Source organism: Carya illinoinensis, chromosome 9 (genome assembly GCF_018687715.1).
Source record: "Carya illinoinensis cultivar Pawnee chromosome 9, C.illinoinensisPawnee_v1, whole genome shotgun sequence".
NCBI classification, from domain to species: domain Eukaryota; kingdom Viridiplantae; phylum Streptophyta; class Magnoliopsida; order Fagales; family Juglandaceae; genus Carya; species Carya illinoinensis.
Window position 1 is genome coordinate 39,171,676 of NC_056760.1, and position 23,281 is coordinate 39,194,956.

At 34.8% G+C, this 23,281-nt stretch overlaps 1 protein-coding gene across 1 annotated transcript; it reads right to left on the reverse strand.

The window, feature by feature from the left end:
* Positions 1–21,665: 21,665 nt before the first annotated feature.
* LOC122277086 (protein FAR1-RELATED SEQUENCE 5-like) lies at positions 21,666–23,015 on the reverse strand. Its single transcript, XM_043086969.1, has one exon. It carries the CDS (start codon positions 23,013–23,015, stop codon positions 21,666–21,668), a length of 1,350 nt encoding a protein of 449 aa, XP_042942903.1.
* Between the last annotated feature and the right edge of the window lie 266 nt (positions 23,016–23,281).

Consider the following 23,281-nt stretch of genomic DNA (forward strand, 5'->3'; position numbering starts at 1 on the left):
ATTACCGGAGATAACCCCTTATGTCACTAGAAAAGCACTTCGGAAGGGGCTGCCGGCCGAAACTTCAGCCAAAACTACACAACACCACCAACAACCAACGACAACCACTAGCACCCGCCGGAAAAACACCACTAACCCATCATACAACCGCAACCGACCACTCACTGCTCTGATACCATGTAGTCGATAAACAAGAGAGAGAGAGAGAGAGAGAGAGAGAGAGAGAGAGAGAGAGAGAGAGAGAGAGAGAGAGAAAATTGTGTTCTGTTTTATTAATGAATATTCAACTATACATATACAAGTAGTGACCATTATACCCTCACACTATACATTTAATTACAATATGTATTCCAACAGTTTTGTTCAACTTTCTAATTCTCTTATTCTTACAAATGTACTATGTAACGCCCCGTACCCGGAAGGGATCGGAGAGTTACTATCTGACACTTAAAAATCTTCACTTTATAATATAAATAACATTTCCAAATACTTCATGAACAAGAATTTACCTATTCCAATCAAACATAAGAACAATCCTCACAAACCTTTAATGAAATAATCATTTAAGATAAATAAGTTCCTTAACAAGGTCATCAAAACATTAATTTAATAAAATAAATCAGCTGCTTCACAAACTTCCATTAAATTGAACATAATACCCAAAAATTTCATAAGTCTCCATAAACCATATATATATATATATATTGAAAACCAAATCCTCCAATAGTGAAAGTACCCTTAGATACTCAACTCCCTACCCCAGCTGACCTTGCCCAAGCCTTCTATTCCTAATCACCATTTGTACCATCTAAATCATCTCAAAATATTATGAAGATAAGTGGTGAGTTATCAATAACTTAGTAAGCGAAACATATATACTAGTATATAAACATGAGCATTTACAAAGTACAAGATGCAGAACAAAATATTGATAGTTTTAGCATGTAGAACAAAACATGTGTTTCAAACTAACAGAGCAATGATTCAAATATTTATAATCAAAAGTACTTTGGCATAACATAAACTGAGTATCATCATCATGTCATATCAGAGCATCACGTAAGAACAGAGGCCATGTTTAACTTCCGTGCCAGGATTGTGCTATTCCCGGTGGCCAAACTGAGCAGAGACAAAAGTGAATCTTCTCCTTGTTATTCTTGGAGTCCTAAGTGTGCACACAGGAAAGATCACACAAAACTACTTTGTTTCTAAAGTGAGTGCACTCAGAGATAGAAAAGTTGGTACCAATCCAAATAGAGCAGAGCATGGTAGAGTAGAACCAGGGTCAGACACAAACCAGAATATCAGGCCAAAGGTTTTAAGATGCCATATCAAAATAAAACAGAGTACATAACATATTCAATCATTCTCACATACTCAAAAACAAAATCCGAGCATTTTGATAAACTATGCACAAAATTTTAGATTTTTTATAATAGCTCTTTTTCACAAGTCAGAAACTCAACACCAAAAACTAGCTCATGTCTACACCAGCCATAACAAAATGCTTTTTTTTCTATGTTCTCATTTCATAACAAAAAATGCATAACTTTTTACAAAGTCAACCTCAGTTCATACATTTTATGCAGAGACTAGCATAAGAACCCTATTACCTGACTCTCGTAATGTACTGTCTAAATCTTGAGTCTGAACTCTAGCAATTCCAACACCTATACCAAGAATAAGCATTGACATATCAATAACCTACACAAACACCAAAACTACTCAATACATCAACTACCCAATCCTAATGGTAGATTAAAAAGAGCCCAAAATTAGTAGTTAATACATTATAAACCTGTTAAGCAAATTTACCACATGTTCAAGTCAAACAACTTACTCATGACAAGTTGAATAACCCAACAACCGTAATTATTATGTCACACGCACGTCAAGCATAACAACCATATTTTCAATAAATTAAACAGCCTAACCAGCTACTCCTAACTGCATAGTATGCATAAAAATCAACCGACCATTCACATCAAACCACACTGCCACAGATTAACCTGAATAGCCTACGCAACAGCCTCGAATATTTACACAACTCACAACACGTTTACACAAACAACCCAACACACTTCATCACACCAAATCAGCCATAAAAGCAATCCTGACAACCAACATCAACACAAACAATAGCTTATAACCCACAAGGAACAATATTAATTCAACAGTCAATCTTTAAATTGACAACCGCCAAGCCTAACAATTCCAATCATTCAGAACAACTCCATTCACACTGCCACATCAACCCCAACCAGCCACAATAATTCCAAACCAATACCACCACCAAAGTTTCATATAATTCATTAATTTATTCATGAATATCATAATAGCATAAATATCCAAATTGACATAAATAAAATAATTTCTAACATAAATCATGGCTTCAAAACTAGCATTTGTGATTATCTTTCACAATCTCGAAGTGATGATTTACTAGTTTGTGAGTAATATAGCATTGCCAAAGACTAAATTTACTACCTTGCGATTAGTATTCACACAATCCAACAATAATTAAATCCAAAATAACTTGGAGGAACAATGGCTTACAGGAAGATAGAGGTCGTATCATGATAGATTTGTGTGAAAATTTAGAGTGTGCAAAACTATAATCAGTGATTGAGTGAAGAGACTTACCCCGAGTCAGTCAAAGACATTGGCGTTGGCGACAAAAACCCACAAATGGAAGCGTTTGTGTTCTGTGTGCAGTAAGGGAGGTTTAGGCCTGGAGACAAAGCAAAGGACATACACACACAGAACAAGAGGGGAAATTAAAGAAGGGTAGATGCATATTGCTTACAGGTTTTTGGTTATGCACGAAGACACCGAATGTAGAGGAAGAAATGAAAAACCAAGAAATTTAGCTACAATCTATAAATTTTTAAAGCCATGTTAAAATTGTAAACGAGGAAATCGAAGGAAAGGATCTAAGATGCTTACCACTGTAATGAGCAAATCCAAGGTGGCATTGGCAAAAGAGATCGAAGATGTTCAACAACCAGCAAGGAGCTTAGCAAAACCAATTCGGGAACCCACTGAGAATTTGACAAAGTTCGCAGGGGGAGAGAGAGAGAGAGAGAGAGAGAGAGAGAGAGAGAGAGAGAGAGAGAGAGAGAGGGTCTGTTGCGAGGAAATTTTTTAGAGTGGGAAACTAACAAGGAAACTACTAAAACGTGGGGTAGACAGGATTAGGGGGAGAGAAATGGGGAAGAATGAAAAACTGAAGAGGGAAAATCAGGGAAAGGAGAAATTGATAAGGGGGAAGAAAGCTTACCAAATGGCATCGTTTATGAGGTCTTCAAGGCTGGGCTTCGTCTGGGCTTAGGCCACAGGCCTGGGCTTTACATACCATGTGTTCCAAGTTTCAACTTTACCTCATCTCAGGAAAAAAAAATCACACAACATCTACTTTATTGTCTCATCTTTCTATCAACTTATTATTTTCTTCAGAACCTGTCCGCTTAGAAGATGATTAGCTTGGGTAAAGAAAGAAATGGTCTATATTACCTATAGCAAACTTGTTATGCACATTCCTTGATTGGTTCTCGATATTTCTTAACCGATGTGGACGATTTTTCATTCTGCATTTGGGTTTACCTTATACAAAGATTCAACACGTTAGAATTGATAATGGTTCTAAATTTCTTATGTCCGATTTCTTCTATGCTAAAGGTGTACTCCATTAAAAGTTGTGTTGATACCTTGCAACAAAATGGTGTTATGAAGCATAAACACTAGCACTTGCTTAATGTGGCTAGATCACTTTGATTTCAAGCCAACTTACCCTTAAAATTTTGTTGTGTGTATTGACAACTACTTATCTCATTAATCAACTCCCCACTCCATTACTCTCAAATAAATCTCCTTACAAAATCTTCTTCTCTTCACCTCCTAATATGATCATTTACAAGTTTTTGGATGTCTTTGTTATGCTTTTGTGTTGTCCCATAATATAGACAAATTTGATCCACATGCCAAAGTTTGCATCTTTCTTGGTTATCCATATGGTGTCAAAGGCTACAACCTTTATGACCTACAAAACCAATCTGTGTTCCTCTCTCAAAATGTGGTTTTTTATTGGGAAAGAAAATCTCATTTTCTTCTTACAAACACCAAGATTTTTATTCTGAAATATTTTTCCCGTTGCTTTTCCTGATAATACTAATATGCCCATTTCTCGAGTCTCCAACAATCCAATTGATTCTCAGGTTCCAAACAACTCTGCTCCCACAAGAAGATCCATGAAGGTTAGACATGCTCCTAGTTACCTGTAGTAATATCAGTGTTAACTGATTTCTTCATCACCATACTTCACCTCTTCCTAGGCAAGTTCTTCTACACCCTACCCTCTATCTTATTTTCTTTCGTATAATAAACTTTCACCTTCTCAAAAGTGTTTTGCTTCCAATATTATCTCTCACAATGAACCTAATACTTTTAATCAAGTTGTTAAGGATTCTTAGTGGTGTGAGGCCAAGAATTTGAAATAAAGGCACTTGAGACCAATAATACTTGGACAGTAACTCATTTACCTATTGAGAAATCTCCCATTACATGTAAATGGATTTATAGAATTAAATATCATTCAGATAGTTCAATAGCATGCTACAAAGCCATGTTGGTAGCAAAGGGTTACACACAACAAGAAGGTCTCGATTACTTAGAAACTTTCTCCTCAGTTGCTAAACTTCCTATTTTCAGATGTTTACTTGTTGTTGCAGCTATTAATAATGAAAAGTGCTACATTTACGAAAGGATTCCACAAAAATAATCCTAAAAAATGACATGGCTTGATGTGGTACATTAGATTTACTTTACAATAAAATTAGCTTTACAATCTAACATATAACATTAAGTCACGTCAGTTTGTAAGATTACTTTTATTGGATCTCTTTCTGACTAAAGCATTTCTTATTAAAATTATCATCTTTTTCAGCTAGATGTTAATAATTCATTTTTACTCATTATCTAAATTAAGAGGTCTACATGACCATTCCTCCAAGTTTATGTAGAAAGTGAAAGAATGAGGTATGTCGGTTGATTAAGTCCCTTTATGGACTAAAGAAGCTTATAGGCAATGGTTTGGCAAACTTTTAGATTCTATTTTATAGCTTGGTTTCGTCCAGTCTAAAGTCGATTATTCATTGTTTACCAAGTTCATTGATTCATCAATCACTAGTTTTTTAGTATATATTAATGATATTATTATTAATGGAAATGATTTAACTGAAATGGATTCTTTGAAGTCTTATTTGGATGATAAGTTCAAGTTTAAGAATCTTGGCAACCTCAAGTAATACTTCGATCATCTAGTGGTATTTCCCTATGTCAAAGGAAATATGCACTTGATATTCTTTAGGATTCTGGTTTGATATGTGCTCGACCAATTACTACACCTATGGACAAAAAGTTAAAGATAACAAGGACTGCTGGTCCTCTCCTTAAAGATCCTTCCCTTTATTGCATATTAGTTGGAAGATTACTCTACATAACTATCACCAGACCTAATCGTTACATGCTCAACTCAAGTTCTTAACCAATTCACGAACCAACCACGGAAACCACATCTAACTATTGTTGATAGGGTTCTATGATATCTCAAGTCCACCATCAGTCAAGGCTTGTTTAAATAAATAATTGGTTGCTATGAGAGATTAAATGAGTTTATGGCCCAAGTCATAGTGAAGGGCTATACCCAAAGAAATGGTATAGATTATTAAGACACATTTTTACCTCTAGTGAGATTTGCTTCCATTCACCTCATTATTAGCTATAGTTGAACGTCTGGATTTAAAGCTTTTCCAAATAATGTGAAAACTGCATTTCTCAATGAAGAGCTACACGATGAGATCTATATGAATCAACTTGTTGGTTTTGAAGTTGAGAGAACAGTGCAAAATATGCCAGTTGAAGTTTCCATTGATGGCCTTAAACAAACGTCTGGACAATGAAACTTCAAATTTCATAAAGGCCATTACTTCAACTAGCTTTGAGATGGACTAATACCATTATGTGTATGTCGAACATACATGAAAGAGGTTACTAATTTTATCTATGTACATGAATGATATTTTATTAGCAAGAAATGATATGGAGATAATTGTCACCATAAAGAGGAGTTGTCATCTACTTTTGAGATGAAGGACATAGGTGAAGCAAATTATGTGCTATGAGAGAAAATTTCAAGGGATCAACCTAGGAAGCTTATTTCCTTCTTGGTTTGTCTCAAAAGACATACATTAAGGAAATTCTAGAACTATTCCGTATGTACAACTCCAAACCCACGGACATTCCAATTGAGAAATGTTATATATTGAGTCTAGAACATTGACATAAGAATGATGAAGAAAATAAATAAATGACCAAAGTTTCCTATGCAAGTGCAATTGGAAGTTTGATGTACATTATGTTGTGTACACAACATAACATTTGCTTTGCAACTAAATTGATTAGTCGTTATTAGAGTAACACATTACCTATTCATTAGCAAGTAATTAAGAGAATTTTTTGATACCTTCGTAGGACAGTAGACCTTATTCTTTGCTATCTAGGTGTAGACATGTGATTGAAGTATTATAGCAATACTGATTGGACTAGTGATAAAATGAGTGTAACCCCACGATAGGTTACGCTTTTATGCTTAGTGGGACAATCATGCATTGCTTTGATGATAGTGTTAGAATACATTGCTTGTTCAACATCTTTACAAGAGGCTGTTTGATTAATGAGATTTTTTAAGCACCTAGAGGTTATGCCTCATGCATATGAAGTCGTTAAGATATACAGTGACAACATGACATATTTGGCATATGTTGAGGATCCCAAATACCATGGTAGAATCAAATACATAGATATTCATTTTTACTACATTCGAGATGTTACATAAGGTGAGGTGATCCTTCAACATATCTCTACTATTAAGATGGTAGTCGATCCTCTTACTAAGGCTACTAGTAGAATTGTTTTCCAAACTAATGTTAAAAGTTTGGGACATCAACATATTTTATATTGTATCAATAAGATTATTGTTTTTGTCTCCTATTATAAGCTAATTGATACTAAGTGAAAAGCACATATTATAAATATGTCACTAGGCAAAGATCGGTTCACTCACATGGATGGTCATCTTGGCATTGGAATTGTAAGCAAGATGAGATAAATTGATTACTTTGGTGCTTGAAAAATGAGCAAGTAAACATATTGGTGCTTTGGGAGCATTCAAGATAAATTTAAAAAATGTCATCTTAGCTTGTCTAAGATGAGACTTACAAAAGTCGTAGATGAAGTATTTGCACAACTTCATGACACCTGATTAAAGCGGAATGCGAGATTTAAGACAGGCGCTAGATGAGTGATTGTGCTAAGAACTCAAGTTAAAGGTGTATTTGTGGCAACTAGACTAAGGATAGGTTTTGAGAGTAAGATGAGATTAGAATTTTGTAAACAGTAGTAAAATAATTTTTGAATAGTAGTGAGATAGTTTGAGTTGAGTATTTATTGGATTTTAGGAAATGAGAGAGAAAAAATTGAATAAAAATATCATAAAATTAAAATATTGTAAGAATATAGTTTTCTAATAATATTTTTGTTTGAAGATTTGAAAAAGTTTGATTTTATTTTTTTTATTTGAAATTTTTAAAAAGTTGTAATGATTAGTTTGAAAAAGTTGTAATGATTAATTCAAAAATTTTGTATTTAAATTATGTTTGGAAATAAGATGAAATGGGATAAAATGAAATTAGATGAGAATTTTGTGTCTCATCTCATGCCTCAAACCCACCCTAAGATTCCTACGGCGTTTGAATATGAGTATACAGGAGGTGCCCAAACCGGCTGTGAGCCGATTAGACCAACCACCAGAGCATTGAACTGGTCGATGAGCGAGAGAAATTGAGGAAAAATCGATATTGGTTGTTCGGTGCCAATTTAAACACCTGACAAACTGCTAAACCCATTGATCTAGTGTATGTATATATTTTTTTTAACATATGTATATGAAACGGCGTCGTTTCACTTAAATGAGCAAAACGATGTCATTTTAGAGCTTGGAAGTTAAAAAAATATATATAATAGAATGACGTCATTTCAAAATGAATTAATACCCCCCTTCCCCACCCCTATTCTTTTTCCCTGCATCGTCTTTTTTCTCTCTGCAACTTTCTTCTTCTTCCAGGGCAGACAACGGAATGAAGCTTCTTCCTTCTTCCTCAATTCCTCCCCCTTCACAAAAAATGCCGATGATAGACCGAAGACCGCACCAATGCAGGTCGAGATCGATATGATCAGTTTTCTCTTTCCAAACCTATGGTTTCGACTGGTTCAATAGACTCATGGTAAACGTCGGTGGTATCTCAGTTTGGAGCTAAAACTGATGCCGAACCCATCGATGTACAGCCCTATGTTTGAATATGACATGCAAAATTGAGTGGGAGTTCTATCATAACATACAATCATACTATATGTGCTACAAACGACCATATGAGAGAGTGATTGAATAGGTCCCTATTCCATCACTATGTGAACTCTAATGAATCAATAAATGATATATTCCTATGCCCTTGAATCTAAACCTATGTCATGAGATGAAAACTCGATTTTGCTACTTTAGCATGCTTTTTTATGGCCACAAATGATATGGTCTCATGGAGCATTTCTAAGAAAGTAGTCAAGTCCAATTGAATTGACACAAATGTCTAGAGAAGATTGTTTGAATTCTTACTTATTATTTTATAAGTACTCATAGACTAGGCGATTATGTTGTTTTGATTCAATATAATCATGAGCATATTATATGACATCAAATCAAGAATTTCTTTGAATTATAAACTCGTGAGGGATTAAAGACCCTTGATCTAGTGAGATCAAATAATCTGGAAAGATAGACGAGATGTTATGAGTGATGTATTATGTTAGTAAAATGGTGATTTAATATAGTACTCCTACCCTCTACTTCTTGTCAAGTTGCACGCTTGATTTTTTGTATGAAAAGTAATTATTGAGAGATCAAGAGGAGATTGTTAGTGGGCATGGTACCCATTGTGGACGAGTAGTGGATACCCCATAACGCATGTTATGTCTACATGGGCAGGGAAGTTACAAACAGTTAATTAAGTCTCCACCACAAAGCACTTAACTTCAAGTTAGATGATTAACCACTTAATTAGAAAACTCTATAAATGAGAGTTTTATACATTAATTACGAGAGTGTAGAAAAAGTGGACGTACAAATTAAAGGCTATCACATCTCTCTATAATTTCCTAAAGCAATCATTTTGAGCTCTTGATCTTGAAGTGTAGAATTATTTTAGGGGACTCTAGTAACCTTCTAAATGACGTAGAAGTGAAATCATAACAATTTGACCTAGGCTATGAAATGAGCAAATATTTGGACTCGTAAAAATTCCAATATGCTTGAAGTAACTCGAATTAACCCTATTTAACATAAGGAATCATGGATAAACAAGGACCATGCCTTAGAACAGCCATTGTATTTTGTGAGGTGATCTCAAATGATCTAAGTTGATATGTGAATAATAGTATTTTGTGGATCCCATTGAAATGTGTTTAAATGTAAATAGGTTGATATATGTGCTTGAATTTATGAACTAGATTGAGATGCGTTTAATTTTTTTATTAAAAGTTGAAAAAGTAATTAATACCATCAATAATTAATTTAAGATAAATGAAAATGATTCAGGGGTTTGGAAAGAAGGAGACCAAAGGGATATTCTCATTAGAGACTATTTTTAGATCATCTTGTCAACTGTTGATCATGTGGATTCTATTTATAGTTCATCTCAAATAGAAGCAAGGGTCACTACTCAAATGAATGAGGAGTTATCACAGCCTTTTTCGACAGAAGAAGTTAATCATGCCCTTAAACAGATGCACCACATTAAAGCACGTGGTCCAGATGGAATGACTTCTATCTTCTTTCAAAAGTATTGGAGTTCTATCACACATGTTGTTCTACAAATATTAAGCACTGAAGAGTTCCCTAGAGGCTTTAATTACACTTTTAGTACTTTAATTCCTAAGAAAAAATCTTCAATAAAAGTGGTTGATTTTTGTCCAATAAGTCTTTGCAATGTTATTTACAAGCTAATTTCCACAGTGATTGCTAATAGACTGAAGAAGGTGTTACCTCATGTTATATCTGATTCTCAAATTGCTTTTGTCCCGGAGAGGCAAATTACTGATAATATATTTATTGCTTATAAGCTTATACACTTTTTGAGAAACAAAAGAAAGGGTAAGAAAAGTTTTATGTCTTTAAAGTTAGACATGAGCAAACTTATGCTATGGTGGAGTGGGATTTGTTGGAAAAAGATATGGCTACACTTGGTTTTGCTATAAGTTTTATTAAGCTCATTATAAAGTGTGTTAAAACTGTCACATTTTCTGTGCTAGTTAATGGCGTGCGAAAAAGCCCTATTATAACTTACTGAGGTTTGGGATAAGGGAATAAAGGAACTTACTGAGGTTTGGGATAAGGGAATCCTTTATTCCCTTATTTATTTTTACCGTGCACTGAGGGTTTGATAAGTCTACTAAAGAATTGTTGTGGAACTAAATCTATGGAAGGTATTAAAATTTGTAGAGGTGGACTAAATCATCTACTGTTTGCTGATCATTTTCTGTAAAGCTAACTTAGAGATAAATAGAAACATTCAATTATTGTTGAATAAATATGAGAAAGCTTCGGGTTAGAAAATCAATCGAGAGGAAACCTCTATGGTTTTTAGTAGAAATGTGTCAAAGGAGTTAAATGAAGAAATCATGTCTCTATTGGGGGAAGTTATACACATCAATATGAAAAATATATGGGCTTACTGCCTATTGTTGGCAAATCAAAGAATAAAGCTTTATCACTAATAAAACAAAAAGTGAGGCAAAAGCTCCAAACTTGGAAACGTAGTCTATTGTCTGAAGGTGGAAGGGAAGTTCTCATTAAAGTTGTTGCACAGTCTATCCCAACTTATGCAATGACTTGATTTAAGTTATTAGGATCAATATGCATTGAGCTGGAAAGGATGATGGCACAATTTTGGTGGGGGAAGAAATCAAAGGAGAATAAAATTCATTGGATCAGTTGGGGAAAGATGTGTGAAACAAAGTTTAGAGGAGGATTGGGTTTTACAAATTTTAAGATGTTTAATTTGGCCCTCCTAGCAAAACAAGGGTGACGAATTTTTTTGCATGAGGAATCATTACTTAAAATGTATAAAGCCAAATATTTTCCTAGAACAACCCTCTTTGACTCTAAATTTGACCAAAATCCTTCTTTTGCTTATTGGGGATTATGGGAAGCTACAAAACTTTTGCAATAAGGCTATCTTTGGAGAAAAGGCAATGAGAAATTAGTGGAGGTTTCCAGCCAATAAACTCATTGATCAAACTATTGTGGAAGATTGGGAAGCAACTGTTCATTCTCTCATTGATATTAATACTCAATGGTGGAATATGGAAAAAATTAGAGCTCTTTTCAATCCAAATATAGCAGCTAAAATTTTCAAGATCATAATATGTCCCAACTCAAATGACAAGTAGTTTTGGAATCAAAAAAAGAATAAGATCTACTCTGTCAAAAGTGCTTAATTATAAACTGCTCCAGAATACTTCAAAGCTACACAGAGGAGAAAGCTCGATGGAGGATAGAAATAGATCTTTTTGGAAGAGACTATGGCAAATGAAACTTCCTAAGAAAATAAAGATATTTGCATGGAGGGCCTGTTGTGATGGCCTTCCAACTTTCCATAATCTAAAAAAGAAACGTATTGCTGTAGAATATGAATGTTGTTTCTGTAATAAAAAATTAAAAAAAAAAACAAAAACAAAGGATTTTGCCCATGCTTTGTTCTACTACAAAGAAATACGTTTGTATTGGAATACATATCTCCTATTTTTACAGCAGGTTGAATAGTGTTTGTCTTTTTGGGGTTTGGCAAACTTGTTAAGGAAGTAGGCTCTTATGAGGATCTATCTATATTCTTTTCAATAGCATAGGGATTTTGGTTTAGAATAAATAAAATGATTTATGAAAATATGTGTCATGAACCAAAATATGTGATTGAGCATGCTTTATGTGACGCCCCCAAATTCCGTTTGGGATCGGACGGACATTTGAAGCATCGAGACATGCAACACAAGGTTACCTGCTCCCGTTCATGACATATAAGATGCAATATTCCTGACATGCATCTAACATTATGCAATATTCGCAGCGGATAATTTTTTTCTTTAGCAATACTATGCACCAAATTGAAAATATCCCAAATACTTAATACATACTTCATACATAAAGACCCATTGAATAGATCACAACACTAGTCCAAAATGGTTATGATCCAAAAAGTACTAGAGATGTAACTCCATTGTACAAGTAGTAAATTACGTTAACTACTATATTAACATTGACGTCGCACCGTCGCTTAGTCAACTGTGTCTAGTTGATCAGCTCCTGATTCTCCTTCAGGTCCTGTAACAAGATCTACCTTTCGGGGGGAATGGTAGTTGGGACTACCAAAGTGAGATTTGATTACAAATCTCAGTAACTTAACAAAAAACTTCCACACAAGCTAATGATGCATGGATGACAGTAAAAGTATAAATGCATAATCAAATTCATAAGTAATTAAAGCATAACTTGGCGTACAACATAGCATAATTGACATAACTTAAATTGAAACATGAACTGAACTTGACTTGACATGAACTTGATCTGAAACTTGACTTAACATGAAAAATACATACTCCACAGTTGTTGTGGTCCCATGTATTCTACGTGTAAATACATACTCCACAGTTGTTGTGGCTCCATGTATTCTACACAAACTTGACTTAACATGAAAAATACATACTCCACAGTTGTTGTGGCCACATGTATTCTACGTGTAAATACATACTCCACAGTTGTTGTGGCCCCATGTATTCTACACATACTTGACTTAACATGAAAAATACATACTCCACAGTTGTTGTGGCCCCATGTATTCTACACATACTTGACTTAACATGAAAAATACATACTCCACAGTTGTTGTGGCCCCATGTATTCTACGTGTAAATACGTACTCCACAGTTGTTGTGGCTCCATGTATTCTACACAAACTTGACTTAACATAAAAAATACATACTCCACAGTTATTGTGGCCCCATGTATTCTGCGTGTAAATGCATACTCCACAGTTGTTGTGGCCCCATGTATTCTACGTGTAAATACATACTCCACAATTGTTGTGGCCCCATGTATTCTACGAAAACTTATTCTTTAACTACTTAAATACATACTCTACAGTTATTGTGGCCCCATGTATTCTACGTGTCACAATTGTTGTGTCTCACGTAGTGTATGCATCACAATTACTGTGACCCCATACATAAGTAATCAAGATGAAACGTGACTGGAATACGAAATGACTAAAGCCCTGACGTAACATAACGTGACTTGAACATAACTTAAAATACATGACGAACTTGAGAGAGAAACATTTCGTAACATGGCATAACATATAATAGACAACATATTTAACATGACATACTTGTAATGTACAGTAATACATGACAGAATATATTATGTAACAGATAAAAATTGATGATAGAATAAATTATGTATAATAGACAATTACGTGATAACTTGGCATGGCATGACATATATGATAACATACATACATACACTGTAGTTCCTTTACTTAGCACACATACACAGTAGACTTCTAGTAAGTTAAAAGCTAACTTACCTCGATCTCCGCATTTCTTATAAAACCTTAAGCGCGATCACGAGGAAAAAAGCTTCGAAATGAGCATGTAAAAGAACTCCTAAAAGTTGTCCGAGAGAGAGTGTTTGATATTCTTTTAATGGAAAATATAAATGAAAATCAATTCGTGGGGAGAGGTGGCTAGAGATACTTATGGATGAGATATGCAAGAGATGAGGCTAAAGTGAGAGTTAAGTGTAGGACTCTCTTACCTGGAGTGAGAGTTAAGTGTAAGACTCTCTTACCCGGAGTGAGAGTGGAGTGTAGGACTCTCTTACCTAATAATATCTACAAAAATCAATTCAAGATATTTTTACCCAATAATATCTACGAAATTAGCTTAAAATGTTTTTATCTAATAATATCCATAAAATTAGCTTAAAATATTTTTATCCAATAATATCTACAGTTTTGAACAGACGTTTTGTCCGAAAATATGAAAAAATGTTATTGCGCCATAAGACCTTAAATAACACTCCGAGTCTAATGGCACAAACCATAATACATTTTGACACTTCTAAATATCTCTAATAATCAAAAACACACTTCTGATATCATATTAAATAATAACACTAACTATGTAGTTAGACAAAAACCTATACGATTAATGGATTCGTGAAACTTATGGGGTCTTCACGAGGTTCCTAAAGTTAATAAAAATTTCACAATTGAATTTCTAACGGGCTGTTACACTTTACCTTTGTACAAATTTCATAAAGAGGTGCATGGATGGTCAAGACAAATGTGCTACTGGAAACCTCCTCTATTTAGATATTTAAAGCTTAATATTGATGGTGCATTTATTCATTTATTTATTATTTTTTATCAAAGAAGAGTTGGTGTGGGTGTTTTGCCAAGAAATGAAAAAAAAGAAGTTATTCTTGCATGTAGGAAGTTGGAAAATGAGATGACAGACTTAGAATCTGCTCAAGCTTTAGCTATGGTTAGAGGGCTACAATTTTGTGTTCAATGGAGAATTCCAAAGCTTATTGTTGAAACTAATTGTTTATTATTGGTCAACAAACTTCATTCAGATGAGATAATTTTTCTACTTTGGGGGATCCATTGAACGATATACAGAGATTGTTGAAATGCTTCCAAGAGAGCAAAGTGATCCATGTTCATCAAATGGAAAATGAGGCTGCACATCAACTAACTAGATATGCATGAAATGTGGAGGATATTAGAATATGGGGGATCAAGTCCCAATGTTTGTTTCCCAAGCTATTTGGCTTGAGAAGAACAATTTGTAATACTTTATTTTAATGATATTGATGTTTTCCTATATATATATATATATATATAAGATAAATTGAGATGATTTTAACTTATTTTAACTTATAATAAACATATCCTCCGCGTTGGCGTGAAGTGGATTGCAATGTCAAGTTTCAATCAGTGACAGAAGTACCACATAAGTGATATATAGGAATCCAAATCTGCTGAATCAGTAATGTTATGATCTTCTACATTCTAGGTCTTCCTGTTCCTTACATCTGGCTTATGTTCTTCATGTAGCATTCAACCGAATGACTCTATGAAATTACGTCGATACTTCCCCATGTTATGGTAACTTAGGAGACATCTCTATGAAAATCCTTAAAATTACTACTTCTTAACTTTCAATTTGCCTTTGACCATCAAATAAAATGTGAATAATTCGTCTTCCTCTCTTTAAAAAATGAGCGCTTCTGATTTTATCGGTGCTTGAAATAATTTTATCTTCTCCGTATTACTAATCGCTTTGAACTAATTTTCAAAACATTCTAGATGATTAATCAGTGTTAAACAATGACTCTTAACCCTCAAACGCCGACCGTACGAAGACGATTTTATAGACCATCTTGTCACTAAATCCAAACAAGTTTGTCACTATCGCTTTCAATATATTTGTAAGAATCTCAAGTCTTTATTGTAAAAAAAACATATATATTTATATATAATAGTATTATTTAAAATTTTTTATACTACAAGTTATCTCGACGGTATAATTTAATTTAAAAAAGTTAAAATTTAAAATTGATTTTTTAAATTAAATTAGGTTACCTGAATTGTATTTAGTATAAAAACTTTTAAATAAAATTACTCAAGATTTAACTAGATAAATTATATATAGAGTAATTTTTTTTAAATAAAATTATTGAAGACCCCAATAAATAATAGGAGATTTGTATGCACTGAAATGATATTATTTAAGATGAGTTTAAATGTGTTTAAATATTAAGATAAATTTAAATATATTTATGAAAAGTTATAAAAGATTATGAATCTTGTGTATAAAGAGGTATTAAATTAAAAAAAAAAAAAATTATGGGACTTGAGTGTAAAAAATTTTTAAATTAAAATAAATTTAATAATTTAAAATTTAGATATTTAAATATTAAATTTAATTTAAAAATAAATTATTAGCCCGATCAATCCAAATTATAAACAGTGTTAACACTGATTATCAAAGAACGAAAATGCTATCTGCAAGCGCCTTGGGGAGACGGCGTGCAGTCGGCGCCTACGTGGCATTAATGAAACGATGCGTTTCATTCAAAACTGTACCCATTAATGAAACGATGCGTTTCATTCAGCCGGTTGACATCCCCCTTTCCCTCCTTTCTTTTTGGTTTTCCCATTCAGTCCCGTGCTCCCCTCCCACCCCTTCGATTTCCCCCCTTCCCCCCTTCTTCTTCCTCCCCTTCTCCTTTCTTCGATTTCCCCCCTTCTTCCTTCTGGAGCCTTCGATTCTCCCATCTCCAGACTACGGAAACCCTCGATTCAATCAAATCTGTTGGTATTTTCCCTTCGATTTATGATGGATCTTTCTCATATTCGAGCATTGTGATGTTTCTACTGATCGATTTCGAGTAACCATTCGGTTTCCATCATTCGGTTTCCATCTCACAGAAACCCTCGATTCTGCCCCTTGTGTTGGTATTCTCCCTTCGATTTATGATGGATCTTTCTCATATTCGAGCACTGTGATGTTTCTACCGATCGATTTCGTGTAACCATTCGGTTTCAATCTCACGGAAACCCTTGATTCTGCCCCTTGTGTTGGTATTTTCCCTTCGATTTATGAGGGATCTTTGTCATATTCGAGCCCTGTGATGTTTCTACCGATCGATTTCGTGTAACCATTCGGTTTCCATCTCCCACGTCCAAAAACCCTAACCCAATCCTCCACTTCAGGCCGAAAACCCTAACCCTAACCCTAACCCTAAGAGCTTCGATTTCTATTCGGTGCGAAAACCCTAACTTAATTAGGTGCGAAAATCCTAACCCAATCCCCGTGCTTCTCTTTGGTGCGAAAACCCTAACCCTAACCCTAACAGTTCTGTTTCTGTATAGTGCGAAAACCCTAACCCTAACCCTAACCCTAACCTAGCCACTTTCTATTCATACCGAAACCCTACCCTAACCCTAACCTAGCCACTTTCTATTCATCTCGAAACCCTAACCATTTTCCTTTAACTTACCCTAACCCTAAACATTTACCCTTTCTCTTGGAAACATTGTGTCATTCTCGTGAATGTGAATGAGTTAAAGCTTGGTAAGCTCTCTGAACCTAACTCTGAAAACTAATCATTTATAATGTAGTAGTTCTCTGATAGTTTACATGCTGATGTTTAATTGTTTCATTTGTAGGTTTGAGTGGGCAGGATTGTTGGAGGAAATCAATATCTATTTTTTGGGTTGGATTGCTAGATTATTGAGTTATAACTGTTGGAATTATTCATTTAATTAGCTAACATGAATCAATCCTTTCTCATGTTAGCTACTGTTAGTTAACTCTGTTTATACTCCCATGGCAAATAACCATTGCTTTTTAGGTTGGATTTGCTACATTAGTATGTTATAGTTTAGAATGTAAAATCTGTTTTTTGGGTTGGATTGCTAGATTATTGAGTTATAACCGTTGGAATGATTCATTTAATTAGCTAACATGAATCAATCCTTTCTCATGTTAGCTTAAATCTGTTTATACTCCCATGGCAAATAACCCTTGCTTTTTAGGTTGGATTTGCTACATTAGTATGTTATAGTTTAGAATGTAAAATCTGTTTTTTGGGTTGGATTGCTAGATTATTGAGTTATAACTGTTGGAATGATTCATTTAATTAGCTAACATGAATCAATCCTTTCTCATGTTAGCTTAACTCTGTTTATACTCCCATGGCAAATAACCATTACTTTTTAGGTTGGATTTGCTACATTAGTATGTTATAGTTTAGAATGTAAAATCTGTTTTTTGGGTTGGATTGCTAGATTATTGAGTTATAACTGTTGGAATGATTCATTTAATTAGCTAACATGAATCAATCCTTTCTCATGTTAGCTTAACTCTGTTTATGCTCCCATGGCAAATAACCCTTGCTTTTTAGGTTGGATTTGCTACATTAGTATGTTATAGTTTAGAATGTAAAATCTGTTTTTTGGGTTGGATTGCTAGATTATTGAGTTATAACTGTTGGAATGATTCATTTAATTAGCTAACATGAATCAATCCTTTCTCATGTTAGCTTAACTCTGTTTATACTCCCATGGCAAATAACCCTTGCTTTTTAGGTTGGATTTGCTACATTAGTATGTTATAGTTTAGAATGTAAAATCTGTTTTTTGGGTTGGATTGCTAGATTATTGAGTTATAACTGTTGGAATGATTCATTTAATTAGCTAACATGAATCAATCCTTTCTCATGTTAGCTTAACTCTGTTTATACTCCCATGGCAAATAACCCTTGCTTTTTAGGTTGGATTTGCTATATTAGTAAGTTATAGTTTAGAATGTCAATTCTGTTTTTTGGGTTGGATTGCTACATTTTGAGTTATACTTTCATGAATCATTCAATTTTCACCATATATCAAACTATAACTCATGTTAGCTATTAGTAGTTAACTCTGTTTCTACTCCCATGCCAAATAACCCTTGCTTTTTATGTTGGATTTGCTACATTATTAATTTAAAATTTAGCTAGTCAATCTTGTTTTTTGGGTTGGATCTCTACATTTGCATGAGTTGGAGTTCATGAATCATTCAATTTTCACCATGAATCAATCCTTTCTCATGTTAGCTATTATTAGTTAACTCTGTTTCTACTCCCATGCCAAATAACCCATTAATTTTTTTGTTGTATTTGCTACATTATTAATTTAAAATTTAGCTAGTCAATTCTGTTGATGTTGCCTATTGTAAAATGTTTTTTTACAGCTGTTTAGATTATCGTAGTGTCAATCTGGTTTTGGTTAAAATGTCGTCATCATCATCAATGTCTTCTGCATCTGTTGTAAATCGTACTTTGAGTACACCTGTGTGCTTCTGTGACATTGAAGCCACAGTGAGATACTCAAATACTTCCATAAATCCTGGCCGAGCCTTCCTAGGATGTCGAAAGTACAACACTAAGGTAACTGTTGCTACATCATTCAAGGCACTTGCACCATTAGTTTATAGTCCCACATACTTTCTTGTTCATGTTATCTAATATTTCCCTTTGTCATGATTAGGGATTGCCATACTGCAAGTACTTCAAATGGGCAGATAGTCAAGACATAGATCAAGACCTTCTGAAAAGGAAGAATGATCTGTTAAGGAAAGAGGCATACCTGGATCAGATACTGGACGATATTCAAAGAAGAGAGATTCGACGATATTCAAAGAAGAGAGATTCGACGATATTCAAAGAAGAGAGATTCAACTCAGAAATATGGCGGATGAGATAGAGAAGAGGTAGATAGAGCTGACCACCATAAATGAGGAGATTGTGAAGAATATATCGATCCTTCTTCAGCAACAAGCTGACTTAAGGCGCTCCTGCACACTAGCTTCGCTATTTTGGGCTTTTGTCATTGTTCTCCTTTGTTACTTGCTAGTAACTAAGTGAATATGGGATGTAATACTGTCTGTTAATTTGCTCATGTTATTTCTATTGCAAAATATTTGTAAGTTAACCCTGCTTTAAGTTGGTCAGAACTTAAGATGACCAATGGTCGACAATATATGTGATGTACACACTTTTTTGTATTAGGTTGGAGTTGATGTAATTGTGTAATATGTAGAAGCACTCAATCATATCTATACATGTATTAGATTTCTTGAACCCGCTGCACTTGTATAACCCAGTTGGCCAAATTGTATTCACAGTTCCAGTATCAATGAAATTTGTGTTTTTGTTTGGTTATCATTCAAAATTGTTAATTGCACAGGTGGTTGGATTGAGTGCTTGTATTGACCTGACCTATTGGATTTGGAAAGATAACCATCTTTCCTTTAGAAAACAATCTGGGCAATTGGTAACCACCAAATTGCCGTCCACAGTGAAATTAACCTGCTAACTCTTAACAATCTAAAGCTACTCGTGGACTTGCATCATATGAATACACTTTCTTATGTACAATCACTACAGTTTCCCCCTGTTAATTGTCACGATACCAGAAACAGCTAACTCAATCACCACAGTTTCCAGAAATCATGAAACTTGCCACAAGAATATAGAAACCGTATAAGAACCATGGGCTTTCTTTTTTCATGAATCATAATTACAACTTCATAGACATATTACACCAAATCAACCCTTCTTCCCACATTACAGTTTCTTCATAGACATGCATTCCTTCCTGTTTCTTTATAACAATTACAGCAAAGATATAATTGAATCTATCACCTAATTACTTTCTTCCCACCTGTACAAACTTTGAATCAATATAGGCATGCATAAATTACTTTTTTACAAAAATGGGGCCATACTTCACCAACACTTCACCACATTAATGGGAGGTTCAACAACTGCCTATTACTACATACTATGGGCTTGCATCAAGAATCAAAATGCAAGCCATGTCACTTGCAACCCTTCTTCCCACATTAATTTGCCCAGCCGAGGTAGCCAAGTGATATATCATTTCACTTGTCAAAAACAGCAACTCCAAAATTCACCCACCAATCTTTCTTCCAAGAAGATTTACAAAAACCTGTACGGACCCCAACAAAATATCGTTCTTCCACAACAAAATAGTCTCAACCTCGTCAGCACAACAAAATATGGCCAATACATACTCCTGCACCAACAATAATCCTTTAGAAATGGTTTGACTTCATATCTAGTAGACTATTTTCTTGATAATACCAAGTAGGAAACCAAATAAAAATTATAACTCTTCCCAACAGAAACTTTCTTATACATACCTCTTTACGTTTAACCATATATCATTGCATGGCTACTTCACCATCCACAGGTTGTGATCCATCCACTCCAACTGATACCTATACATCATATATCGGTTAGTAGAATATGACACATTATTGACACATTAAAATAAGCCTTGTTTAGGAATATTACACTTTCTTGACTCCCAACCATTATTTGCATGTTGATTTCATAACTTGAGCTGACTGGCACAGTCTAATAAGGCCCAGATATCAAAAACAATGAAACTATATAATTAGTTAAAAACACGGAGATGAATTTTCTAAAAATATGATTAGTTAATAAGATGACTAGAACTCAAATACCTTTACATTTCCTGCATCATTAATAGCTATCTCTGATGGCCCAAATAAATTTCTAGACGTGTTTTGGGTTGGCAGTGTGCTTCCATCTCGCTAATTTGGCATACAAGAAACCAAATTAAATGTGTCATCACAATATTTGCATAAGAATCAACTCAAATAAACATGTATTTACCCAATATAACTCAAACAACAGCAAATAATATATCCAAAATTACCTCTTTACGTTTTCCCTTTGCAGTTGCTGACTTAGTCCTTTGTTTAAATTTGCGCATCTCTTGCTCCATCCTGGATGCTCGTCTCAGAGATGGGGGTCTGCCTTTTCCGCGCACAACTCGTGGACTGAGTACAATTTTTTCACTTGGCACGTCATTTATGTTATTTGATGTACCATCAACATTGGTCTAGCATTTGGGAATTGAAGGGGGTTCTTGGGTGTCACCATATAACTCAATCATAGAATACAACTTTGCCATTGCATCCTCAGTATGCTCTTTCGAACCCGCTGCACGTGTAATCATCCGGTAACAGATATTCAATAGGCTTGAATATCTGTTACTATCTTCCTGCTGAGACCCTGTGTCATATGTACTGCTGATTAACGTGTATCTCCGTTTGATATCCTTTCTCCATCGATTCAAAATGTATCTATCTTGCACAGTTTTTATCCCGTTACATTTGAATATGGCCAAGATATGCCTGCACAGTATCCCCCTCATCTGGAATAACCCACATGAACACTTAACATCGCAATCTTCCTCATTGAAGTCCACATGAAAGTTAACATGTTTAGTGAACTCGTCAACTAGCACTTCATCTTCTACCAGATAGGTCTTCTTCACACCATCTCTTCTAAGTAGAGATGGGTCCATATCGACTAGACCCATAACTTGCTCCTGCACTTCTCTAAATTTTGCATTCGTGTACAACTGTTGGAATCTCTTTTCCATCGGAGATCTAGATATGCATGGAATTGTAACGCTAAAAGATTGGAAGTCTGAGCTGATTTCATTCTCCATTTTCTTCCTCAAGGCATTGTCAAATTGGTCGACAAACTCTTTCAAGTTTGTCTTCGCATGAACATATCCGTCAAAAAATGCATTCATGCTCTCGCTCCGTTGTGTTGTACTCATGCCAGCCCAAAAATATTCCTTTAGAAATACCGGTACCCAATGCGTGCGCTCAGCATACAAACTTTGCAACCACACATTCTCTTCCAAGTTGTACGCGCCAATTAACTCTTCCCAAGATTTCTCAAACTCTTCAATGGTTTGACTGTCATAAACACATTTCATCAGCTGGGTTTTCAAGCCACTTTTGTAGGCACGGTGGGAACCAAGCTTCTCGGGAACTTTTTTCAGAATATGCCACAGGCAAAATCTATGTCTGCTTTTTGGAAATACAATAGAAATGGCATTTTTCATTGCTCTATCCTGGTTAGTAATAATAGTTGGCGGGGCTATACCATCCATACACTCTAGCCAGGTCTGAAATAACCATGTAAAAGTCTCTGTGTCTTCACTGGAAATTAACCCTGCTCCAAAGAGAATCGATTGCCCATGATGGTTTACACCAACAAAGGGTGCAAAGGGCATTCCATACCTGTTTGTTAGGTACGTGGTGTCAAACGTTACCACATCACCAAAATCTTGATAAGCTGCCCTGCTGCGTGGATCTGCCCAAAATACATTCTTCAACCTCCCATCATCATCTAAATCCATCAAGGCAAAGAATCCGAGATTCTTGTATTGCATCCTCGTAAAATAGTCTCAAAGCGCTCCAGCACCACCTGCTCCAAGTCGTAAATGTCTTGCCTTGTCGATGTAGTTACGACAATCTTTTTCCAAAAATGGGAGGTTCTCAAATCCTCCCGCACCAACAACAAGAGATCCGAAGCTCTTGTTCATTCGAATGCCAGCAAGGTCGTTAGTATCTAGTACTCTTTTTTACGGCCTCACTAACTTCGCGATTACATCGGAAGAACCGGGATTTCTGTGGACTCAACCCATGATTATGGGTA

Coding starts and splice junctions, on each gene's coding strand:
- LOC122277086 (XM_043086969.1), bottom strand. CDS start 23,015: ATGCAATACAAGAATCTCGGATTCTTTGCCTTGATGGATTTAGATGAT.